The following is a 12,065-nucleotide window of genomic DNA, read 5'->3' on the forward strand; positions in this document are numbered from 1 at the left end:
TGCTAGCATTTATTCGAAGGGTGTCTGGCGATTATTAAGTCAGTTGTGCGAGCATTCACTTGTGCAAACAAAACTGTATTCTTGGGTGGCAAGCGTGTTCCTCTCGTGTCCTTCTTGCTCTGTGGCTCTAGACACAAAGGGTGAAACAACTACAGCTGTGCCCCAGTTTATCATTGCTGACTGTTGCTCCAAGAAGAGCAATTTCTCCACTTGCATTAGTTGTTTGCTGTTAAAATGAGTAAGTCAGAAAACTTGATCTGAAAAATGTCTTCCCTTTCTTTGTAGCTGCATATGAAGCCACTGGCGTAAGCTGTAAATTATCTTTTCAGGCACTTGGAAAACTACTTTCAAGTGTTCAATTTAAAAATATTTTTGTAATATCAGATAAACAAACTTTTTAAATGAAAGATATTTGAATATATAATTTAATTTACATTTGATACATTTTTCAGAAAAATACTTACAGAGCACTTTGGACTGCTTTGAAACTTTGTTTTGTCCCTGTGCATCCATAGGTCAAAGATTACTGGGAAGTTCAGCACCTGTCAACATTCCAGGTTCTCTTGTTCGTTCCTCATCTTTACATTCATCATCATCCCTTTCAACCTCTCCACTTAGTTCTCTCTCACAATCACTGTCTCAGTCCTTTGTTTCATCCACTATGGCTCCTCACTACCAACAGCCTCAGCCTGTGAGGACAGAACGTGGTTTGGTGGGCACCTCAGCCTCTTCTCACAGCCCTACAGGTAAGTAAGTTGAAGGCTGCACTTTGTGTATTGTAAGAGGGAGCTCAATGGCGGGCAAGAAATGTTCACTTCAAGGCTTTGCGTGGTTTTTATGTCTTAATCTGGACAACAAAGCTTAGCTCTTTTAATTGATAGCACTACTGAGAATGGGGTTGTACGTGGAAGAAAGTTCAAGGAGTGAACTTCCATTCCCAGCCAAGGAAAAAAAATAATTATTGGAAGAGGGGGTATTTCCAGAGGCGTTTGAAAGGGGTAAAATAGAGCAGTTGGCATATAGGCAGCAGGAATGTATTTTAACCACAGCATTTTGCTAAAGGAAAAAAACAGAGGAAGAATGAAAATTATGTATGAGCTGCTAGGAACAAAGTTTTTGATATATAAATGAATTCTCACTCTAACTTCTCCTTTTATGGACTGTACTGTCTTTTATTAAAAGCAGCAATAAAAAATGTGGTAAGTCTCCTGAATTGCTATAAATACTGGAAACATTTTCCAGACTCTCACATTTCTGAAGGTAGTGAAATAATGTCATGAGGCTTGCAGGTAAAATTATAAATTTTGCGTATGTGGCACATCTGTTTTGTTCTTCATGCGAAATGTTTTGCAGCAGTGTGTGCAGAATGATTGATTTTTTTAATTTCTGCATTTGTTTTACAGGTGTAAATGGTGTTACAGGGAGCATTTGGGACTTTGTAACTGGGAATGTCTCTCCTAGTTCATCCCCAGTACTAAGCGGTGGCACCACTCCCTCAATAAGTTCAAACGCCAATGGGAGCGAACTGACTCGAGTTAGACAGGAACTTGACAATGCCAAGAAAAAAATGAAGCAATGGGAAGAATCTTGGAAACAAGTAAAACGGGTATGCTAACCTATGGTAATATGAAATTATATATATGTATTTGACAATCTTGCAGCTCTTATGGCTTTTCCTTTTTATATATCTTCTCATCCTTGGACCCAGAGTTTCACTGCAATCTGTCAAAGGAATCTCTCAAAATGAACTAGCAGCATAAAGGAAACTGAGCGCTTTAAAAGGCAATTAATTTTCTGAAAGTTGATCTGCCTCTAGACAAGAACACTTGCAGGTATTCAGGATAGGGCTGAACAGCAACTTATCTTCATGTTTAAGTAACTAGAAACATACATTCCCTCCTGTACCTCTTTCAGACAGTAAGCACAGGAAGAAAGCAGAGGCTTCCGCTCAGCTCTGGTTGTGTAGGATACCTGGACAACATCTCATCAGTCAGGCTGAGGTTGTTGATAACTGCCAGTCTGGTGCATTTTCTGTAGTTCTTTCCTTCCCCTCATGTTGTTCTCCGATGAGAAGTAGCTAAGTAGCTCTACTGAATTTTGGTAGTTTTTGGTGTATGTTGACATTACATTATGAATTTAACATTTAAAATTTGTTCAATTTATGGAGCTCCAAAAAGGCTCCTGGCTGTTTACAGACAAGTAACAGTGACATACCTAAAAATTACATTAAGACAAAACGAGTTGTTAATTAGAAGGTAGGATAAGTAGGGGGAAGCGTTAAATTGACAGCAAATCTGTTGTTATGTTTAAAATGAGAGATTACCTGCATCTTTGAAGGCTTTCAAATTTGTTCTTCTGTTGTTAATTTTTAACAAAATATTTATAATATGCTGGAAATCTCTCTCTCCCAGGCATGCGATGCATGGCAGAAGGAGGCTCAAGAAGCAAAAGAACGTGCTGACATCGCAGATGTGGACAAACAACTTGCTCTGCAGAAGAAGGAGGAAGTGGAAAATAAGTTTAAAAAGCTGAAGACACAATTAGCTGCTTGTCTGTCTACTACGTTACCTTATATGAAAAACTGTGGAGATATAGAAAATATATCCTTGCCAAAACTTCGTTCCTTACAAAACCAGCTGCACTTAGATTTAGAAACAATAGATGAGGTGAGTTTCTTCATCTGCGTAACTATTTCTGCTAAACAGAAACTGGTAGCTCAGTAACCCCCAGTGACTTACTCATGCCAGGTTTCAGTTCAAAGAGCAACACCATTCTCAGTGTTAAGTCTTTTCTGGAATAGAGGATGGTTCAGATTTCTCAATCTAATGGATTCTTCTAAGTTTTTGATCAGCTATCAGAACAGATGACAAGTGATTCACCAGAATTCTTGGGGTCATTAGAAAAAAACATTTAAAGCCAGCTTTTACGTCCAACTTGGGCACTACCTAAATAACTAAAAATAATTGCCCTAAATAAGTTAAAATAGTTACATGCTTTTCAGTTGTTTAGAAGGTAGGTGGTGAGGTTCTGTGCTAGGAGTTTGTGTAGTCAGAGAGGCCAGTACAGACTTGGAGCATAGAATCACTGACATCAGAAGGGACCTCTGGAGATCATCCAGTCAGGTGCCCGGCTCAAAGCAGAGTCAGCTCAAGCAGGTTGCTCAGAGCCTTGCCCGGTAGCGTTCTGATTATCTCCAAGGATGGAGAGTCCACCACCTCTGCAGGGAACCTTTTCCAACGTTTGACCATCCTCACAGTAAGAAGAGTTTTTTCTTATGTCTTTGTAGAACTTTCTGTATTTGAATTTGTACCCATTGCCTCTTCTTTCACTGGATACCGCTAAGAAGAGTCTGTCCCTATCTGTTTTACTCCCTCCCATCAGGGATTTCTACACACCAGTAAGACGCCATTTCTTCTGAAGGCTGAACAATCTTTCACCCTCTCCTTGTGTACCAGGTGCTTCAGTCCCTTAATCACCTTAGCGGCATATTACTGCATTTGCCCTTCTCTCAAATCCAGACTCCGTTTTTACCAAAATTTAGGATACCTTTTTGCTGCCAGATTGAGGGCATTTGTCAGGGCTCTCAGCTCTGGGAATGTCAGGTACCACTCCTCTGAGCTCATCAGGGAAGATAATAATGACCATTGCTCCAGGCAGCATGCTTCAAACCTTACTGGGTGCAACTTGGTTTCACATTCCTTTCTCCCCTACAGTCTCCAAGGGCAGTGACACCACATAGGACACCAGTTCTTGCTGGTTTGTTTTGGCTGTGATGGGCCTGTCCAGATGAAAAAGGATATTTCCTTTCAGTGCTGGGACAGTCAGCCATACTCCAGTACCTCTCTGAATTCAGCAGTGTCTTCTCCATCTCAGTGCACAGCCTGTCCGGTGCCTCTGATTCAATATGAACTACAGCTTTGAATAAAAAGCCAGGATCGCTTTAGAAGAGTTTAAAGCATAATTTAAGTCTTGTCAATAAAGTAGGTGGAGGACAAGACTTGCTAGTTACTAGGCTCTTGTTATGAAGTATATTTACAGGATTCGGGATTGGATTAGGGACCACTATTGTTTTTTTGTCCTAAGGGATTTTAAAGAGGAGCAAGAGAGTCTTGGGAACCTTTATCAATAAAGTCCTTCCATCCTGGAATGGAAGTCACCTTGGCTAGGCCGGGGTGATCAGAACCATTAAAACCTTTTCCAGCTCCTCAGTTTCTCAGGTTTCCTTTACCGCTGTGGCCTTTTCTCACGTGTCTTTTCCTTTCAGGACAAAGTTGTGTCTTAGGCAGTGCCACACAAAGCGTTCTGCGTTCTCTTAGTCCAAACCATGTCCTTCTCTTCAAAAATTAACATGACTTTTAGATGCTTTTCAGTTCTTCTTGTTCCTTAATAGCATTGATATGCCTTACCACACAGAGACATTGATTTGCAGTTGTAACATCCTCCCCAAAGTCTGTACCAGTAGCTTGATTCAAAGTCTCGCACATTTGGGATGCTTCCATTTTGTCCTAACGTGGACATTTCCAACAGCACGAGAAAATGTAACAGTGGTTTGAAATGGCAAAATAAGGGAGCAGATGATAATGAAAAAAGCTTATTTACTCTTTTTGTTTGGTTGGTTTTGCTTGTTTGTATCTCTCATCCCAATTACGCAGGAAAATTTCAGTGCAGAGGTTCAATCCCAGATATTTTCCATTCTAAAAGCACCTATACTCATCCAGCTGCTACTTCAAAGGTTGCACATGTTCTGATCTTATGACCCCTCAGTTCAGTCATACACAGACATTGTCCTTTGTGGTGTTAAATTAGAAATTTGTTCAGGACAGCCAAGTGTAAAGCTTTTAGAACACAACTGTATACTTTGGAATTGTTTTTATTGAGTGCAATAATCTTTTTACAGGTGATTTTTCAGCTTCAGTCAAAGAAGTGTGTCGTATGTCAGGAAGGTGATGGTAGCATTATCCTTAATCCACGTCAGCATTATGTTCTTGGCGATCACTGCGCAACTGCACAAGAAGAATGTCTGTGCTGCAAGAAAAAAGATAATCCGTGGTAACATACAGGCGTAGTGATCATATCATGTTCATGAATTAAATAATTTTATGGTTTTATACTTTGTATAAGAATTATATCACTGATAATTAATCCATTTAATAGTGCTAGACTGATTGCCATCTTGATGTGGGAAACTTAGTTGCTTTAAGATAGAGAATGAGCTTGCTCACCCTGACATACCGACTTCAGTCACTTCTTGAGGTTCTGTGTTCTTGGGATTCTGTCGTTCCCCCTAGTCCCATCGCAGCTGTTTCTGACTTCCACTTACATTCCCAGCGCACAGCAGCGTAGCTTCATTTGCACTGTGATCACTTTGTATGTGTCTTACCATAATGCCCGAATGAAGCGTTTACACCGGTTATTTTCATACACAGAAGATGGATACGTAGATACGGTAACTGCACACTCAACAGTACCAGTGGTCCATTGGCCGTGTATGTTGTGTGCGGAACACCAGAGCCAGTATTTTGCAATCAGTCTAACACTATGTTTACTTGGATGTTTGAAAAACACTGATTAATATAAAAGCACTTTTTAATTATTGCATTTTATTAGAAGATATGTTGTAAATGGCTTCAAGCTGCTTTTTGGGTCTTATGTTTATTTTTTTAATATGCAATAATACGACATGTTATATGTGTACTGTGAATTCTAAATATTTTACATTGTTTTACTGTTAAATTACAATATGATTAAATAGAAATGATAACTTACCTAGTTCTTTTACAATGTATACTTTAAGTGCATACTGTAGTATTTATAAATGTACCAGCAGACACAAAAGCAGTGAGGCACATGTGCTTTCATATCCAAAGGCATTTTTTCAATCTTGTGAAACAGATCCGTTTCAGTAAAATGTGCATTTGCACATTCCCCTCAGTTTGGATGTCTGTAGTCCTAAAGTATTTGTACATCTCCTAACCCGTGTGGAACTCATTGGGAGCAGATACGATATATATAATATTACCAAGTGCCTATCCCAAATATCCTATAAAATGGCAGAAGACATAAAAAAATAATTTTACAAATAATTTCTATTGCTTAATTTTGTATTGAACAATTTGACAATAACCAGAATACATCTCTTGCTTTTATAAATATTTAATAATACACTTTTTTTCAACAGCGAAGCAATGCACATTTGAAAGGAGCTACAGAAATATTTAAATATGTAATCAGGCAGTGGCACTTTGACACAGATTCTTTTAAAAAGTGGTAATATCCTTACTTCATCCTGGTAGCTGTGAACATGCAATTCAGAAGAAGTTAATTAATTACTGCATGTTAACACTGTATATTTTTATTTTTGTTACATAGAATAATTGCCTGCATTATTCCTTTTTCTATTAAATTCAGGTGTGACACTAGTACAGCTCAGATGGACATGACCTGCTACTGTGTTACATGATTTGTATCTCTGTATTACTGTATTGAGTACAAACGGTGAGTTCACACAGGCAGCAGAGAGTTAATCTGCTTCAAGTTCAGTCACGCTAAACAAGAAACAAGATGTACACTAAAATTCTTATCATTGAAATAGAGTTTTTGAGAACTGCGCCAGCATTAAAGGGCCCGAGCCAATAGTACCGCAGTCACCGTCTCCTTTGGGGTTTAGTGTTCTGTATACAAAGGCTTGAGTTAGCAAGAAGTCATTACACATTATCTATGAGAACTAAATGCGCAGACGTGTTGCTGCTTTCCTAAGACACAGATCTGCAGGAACCCTGGAGACCTTTTGGGAAGGGCAAAGTATGATAAAATGTTAAATACATTTCTACTTGCTGCTATTTCAAAATTTTGTCTGAATATCACTTTAAAGAGCAAAGTTTGGTTCAATAACATGATTTTGTTGACTTCAACAGTTTCTCTGAAACATTTGTACTGAGGAAAGTATAAAATTGGACTGTATTTGCATTTCCAAACACTCTTTTGTGTCCTGAAGTAAGATGTTACAGTTTGAAAGGTGTACCCAGCTTTGGACTTTTAAACAAAGGAACGTGGATCACAGAGTTTGGCTGTGGGTATTAATGAATTTTTTGCATCCATGCAGCCTTTGCAAAGACAGATTTTTGAACAGCATTTTGGACTAAAGCGAATGTAGTTCTGTAAGGGGTTTGTTTTGGTTTTTTAAACAGCAAATTGAAGAACAATGTGTCATAGTTTGAAATTATGTAGTTTTCAAACAAGTGGTTATTTTGGACACCAGTTTACTGTATTTATGTCGTGTAGAGCAGCATTCTGCAACCATTGTGCTCACAAAAACATTTAGAAGTAGCTTAGGGACAATTTTTGCTTTGCTATTTTGGAAGAAACCAGCTTAGGCCACATTGTGCTGCCCTTACGCAGATATGTGACCTTTGGCACCCACAAATGGGTTTTGTGCTGTCGTGTCAGAGTTCGTAGTTCTCCATGGGTGTTTTAGTGCATTTGCCTGTGTCCTAGGGCTACGGTTTAGTCCCTTTCTTTGGTAGTAACAGGCAATTTTCCTCATCTTGTGACACCAACCAAAAAGGAACATGGCAAGTAACTGCAGTGTGAATCATCACCTGGATATCATAGTTTATATGTGCTGCATTTTTACAGGAAATGAACTATTATGTTTAGTCTGTTGCTTCTTAAAGTTGTATGTTTTGTGTTTTGCAATGATGAATCTTGAAAATAATGATGTGTGTCCTATAGTAGCATCAGTACTGAACGTTTTTCGGGTGTTCCCTGTAAGTTCCTTTGGTGCTGAGTTACACACACATCTAAAAACGATCAAGAAACCATATTGTGGAGAAGGAAAAACCCTTACCAAAGAAACACACCTGTGTGTGAACTTCTCTGAATGGGCAGCTTGCTGTGGTTATGGACGAATCCTTAGGTAATCACTTGAACCAGAAATCATCAGACATTACAGACATACGAAAATAATACAGTCATTCTTCACTAAACTCTTTTGTGAGGAATTACAAGCAAAATTTTCTGTGTCTTTAATAAAGTCAGTCAACTGCAAGTACAAATAAATACGTACTTGAACCCCACTACTTTAAAACAGAGGATAACAAAATATATGCAGTTGACTAGAGACTATTTGGAAGAAGTCAGAAGTGAAATCTGACCTTTGTAAATATTCATCCTTGTTCTATATGCACCATCTAGAAAGTGGATACATTAAAATTACATTTTAGCGAGACCACAGTGCAGTAATTTGCTGAATTCACCAAGTACAGAAAAGCAAACTAAATAGATTTTCGAGATTCATTTTGGTATTTGACGGAAGTTCTGTGTTAATTTATGTAAGAATATAATTTTTAATGTGAATGCCATTATGTTGTCACAATTACTTTAGCCTGGGGAATAATAGATTAAAATTGTGATTTCTCAGGGTTTTTACAGTTAGGGGCTGTAATTTAACCAGAAGGATGTTAATTACAGATGGATCCCAAGCTGCATGTTATAGGCTTATTATTAGTCTTCTTTGAGTAGCAGATTATTAAAGACATACTTGTTTTACTCTATATTGTCATCCAGAGTATCCCAGTATTAAATATAGGTAGTAATATTATTACTGTCACACATGCTTGTGTATCTGTGGTCATCATCAGACCCTAAATAAATATGGAATTTTTACTCATATTAATTTATGGAAGCTGTTAATGTTTTGAGTGTATAGACAGAAATGATTTTGTGAATGAATTTTTTCTTAATACAAATCATATTATTTATAATGCATATACTCATTTACTTGTAGTGAACTGTTCAAAATTGTTAACGCTTGTTAAAACTTTTCTATGCTATAGCGTTTATGCAATGGTTTACAGAAGTCATGGAATTATTTTTATTACCAACATGGAAATAAAATTTTGATCTTTATTTCTAAGCAATATTGTGTTTAGAGACTCAAAAATTTACAGGTGTTTTCCTCGGCAATCAAATTACAGCATTCCTAATTGTTTCAGGGTTTCAACCACTGCGACTGGCGTTTACTGTTCCAGTGGAGAAGGTCCAACTACGACACAAATAAACCGCTTCAGCAGAACGGGCGGCAGGACCGGCTGTCAGAGCCACTGCCACATCATCTGTTGGTATCTACATCCTCGGGCCGGGGAAAACCCCCGTGGAGCTCCCGCTCACACAGCCGCAGTGCTGCAGAATGAACGTGGCACAAACGTCCGGACGCTTCGCTTCCGTTTCTGAGAGCACAGCGGAGCGTGTCTGCGCACCGCGCTCTCACCGCCTGCCGTCGCACGTTGCGCGGAACCCGTTGGCGGCTCGTCCCGCGTGTCGCTGCTCGGTCCCCGTTCCGGTCACGCCCCCTGGCGGCTCCGTCTGGTCACACTCCTGGGCGGGGAGGGGCGGGGCTGAGCCTTGGCGGCGGGGGTGCGGCACTGCGCGTGCGCGGAGCGGCCGTGTCGCGAGGGGGCGGTCCCGGGGTCCCGCACGGAGCGGGACCAGCGCTCCAGCGGCGGGGCCGGACCGGGCGGCTCCAGCGGCGGAGGCCTCGCTGCCGGCGGGGCTGCCGGGGCGAAGCCGCCGGTTCCCGGCAGAGGAGGTGGGGCGGCGGCGCTGCCATCTCCCTGCGGGGCTTTACCGCTTTTTTACCCACCTGTCCTCTGTGCTGGTCGGTTCGCAGGCGCCGGCACCGCTCCTCTGTCGTAACAATGGTAGTCATTTCTTGCTATTATTTAACTAATTCTTTATTATTTTCTTTACTACGTATCGCAGTATCCGAGTTCCCTGCTGGGGTCAACAAACCGGTTTGAATTGCAGCACGGTATTTGCTTTACTAGAGACGTGAACCACGTTCGGCTGGTTATGGATTTGGGGTTTGTGTTTGGTTTTTTTGGCTGGTTGGTCTTGGTGCTGTTCGGTTTCCTGGGCTTGGCCTTTGCAATAGCTTTAAGGCCGTTATCCGCGATGTGCTGAGATGTGCCCGCGGAGCAGCTGGTCCGCGAGTTCGAGACCCCTCAGCGGCTCCTGTGCCCCGAGCGGGGGCTCCAGCCCGCTCAGCACACCTGGGCCTGCTCGCAAAGCCTGTGTCTTGGCAGGCAGGAAAAATTTGTTCCTGTTATATTTTTTTTTCGGTGGAGCAACTATAAGAAGGGTTATAAATTATTCTAACACTTGTTGAAATGCATCCTGAGGTACCTACATCTCCATTAGGCATAAGCTGGGAACGGGTAACACGTTCTCAGGTAATGTGCATGATCAGTCATGAATCCTACCAAAAAAACCCCAAACAAAACAGGGAAAAAAAAAAACCTTAGATTGCTAATTTGAGTAGGGTGTAATTTATGTGTTAAATGTTGGTTTTAAAAAAATACCTGCAGATGGTTTGGTTCATCTGGTCTTTACATTATGTTTTTCCCCATGTTACGCTAGATTCAGTACATTCTAAGATAATGGCAAAGTCTCTTTGGCCAAACTTTGAATTAACTTATTCCAAAATCTACATGAATGCTGTTTGGATTTGTATGTGTCTAAAACTTTAAAAATTCCAGGTATTGAATCCCTCTTTATTTTTTCTTTGCTTTTTAAGATTAAATATATATATATATATATAGCCAACCTAAATTAAGCATGTGATACTGGTTTTTAGTCAGGAGAACTGAAAATCAGTAAAGTGCTATAAAATGATTTTTTCTCAAATCATTCTTCAGTTTCAATAAGAGATTTTGCAGGACTTAATGTGGATAAGTCTTAAGACACGTGTAAGAGAAACTGCAGATAACAAACATGTCCCAGATCATTGTGTGAGTTCTGAGAGTTGAGCCCCATAAATTCAAAGGGAGATCTTTCTACAGCTGCGGAGTTTTTGGACTTGATTCTTTGTTTTCTTTTATTGTCCTTTTTTTCTAAAAAGAACGGTCACCTTAAAAAAAAAAATGAACATGTATAGTTTCAGATACGGATTTTAAAGCAGTTGGGCCAATGTGAGATAGAACTGACTTAGAGCGTTCTTTCATGAATCTAGAATTCATTAGACTACAAAATTATGTGTTGTAAAGTAACTTATAGTACTTCCGGCCAACAATGTAAACAAATATTTTTGTTGGTGCTGCAAGTGATGTCATTGTGGAAAATAACCATATGGATACAGGCTTGTTTTCAAATCAGACTGATTGTTATTTCATTTTATACTGTAGAGAGCTTTTCTGGAATGACATTGAAGTTTAACTTTCTTACTATAAATAGATTATATCAAAGCAATTAAGTTTTCTAAGCTGTATATATATTGCTTTCTGAATAAAAAATGATTCAAATATTTTTTTCAGTGAAGCGATGCACAATTTAATATGTGTGTTTACGAGAGTTATTTTTTCCTCCCTTCCTCAGAATCATATTTTGGGGACAAAAGTTCTTGCATAGAAAATACCAGCCCACTGAACCTCACAAGTTCTTCTGTGTGAGGCCTGAACAGCACGTGTGTCAGAAAAACCCCCTCTCCTCCAGCAGGTCTGTGTGTGTAATTACCATATGTAATCTAAAATACCTATTATCTTAACCCCTAAGTTGCATTTAAAAGAGTTAATATTGTGATGAGCTGCTACTGATGGGCCAGGGGTTATTCTGAGTAGAAGATTCAGAATAACAATTACATTACCAGCAGGCCTCAGATGGAACTTTATGTGAATGCTGTTGCTGACATCTTATGGCCAGTAGAATAAATGAAGGTTCAGACTCGGTTGTGTGCAGCATCAAAGAGTTCGCTCAGGTGGTGGCCAGTTGCAGTTCAAACAGCCTTTTAATCTTAAATTCTTAGATAAAGTCTGATTCTGATCTTGCTCTTCCAGATTTCTGGTAGGATTAGTTTTGATTCTTGGAGTACAAATGGAGTTTACTCAGAAGAAAATGACAGGTTTGGTGTATTCTGTGTTCTGTTATTTCATTACTCTTATTTCATTGCTTTTCGAGAGCAAATTCTGTGAAGAACGATGTAAGGTAATGGTGGAAAAGAACGTAAATAATCACAACGAAGCAAGTGGAGTTCATTGGTGTCTAGATGTCTGTGCTATCAAAATCTAATACTG

The 12,065-nt window shown here is 39.6% G+C and overlaps 1 protein-coding gene across 1 annotated transcript in view; it reads left to right on the forward strand.

The window, feature by feature from the left end:
• Window positions 1-8,633, forward strand: part of UNKL (unk like zinc finger) — a gene marked incomplete at its 5' end in the record, with an annotated part of 31,550 nt that extends 22,917 nt beyond the window's left edge. Inside the window, 4 exons of the mRNA XM_080354085.1 lie at window positions 516-746; window positions 1,404-1,606; window positions 2,412-2,666; window positions 4,898-8,633. Coding sequence (XP_080210211.1) covers window positions 516-746; window positions 1,404-1,606; window positions 2,412-2,666; window positions 4,898-5,053 — 845 coding nt within the window. The 3' untranslated portion in view covers window positions 5,054-8,633. The remainder of the gene's footprint in view (window positions 1-515; window positions 747-1,403; window positions 1,607-2,411; window positions 2,667-4,897) is intronic.
• Window positions 8,634-12,065: the final 3,432 nt, after the last annotated feature.

Source organism: Nesoenas mayeri, assembly GCF_963082525.1.
Source record: "Nesoenas mayeri genome assembly, chromosome: 15".
Classification (NCBI taxonomy): Eukaryota; Metazoa; Chordata; class Aves; order Columbiformes; family Columbidae; genus Nesoenas; species Nesoenas mayeri.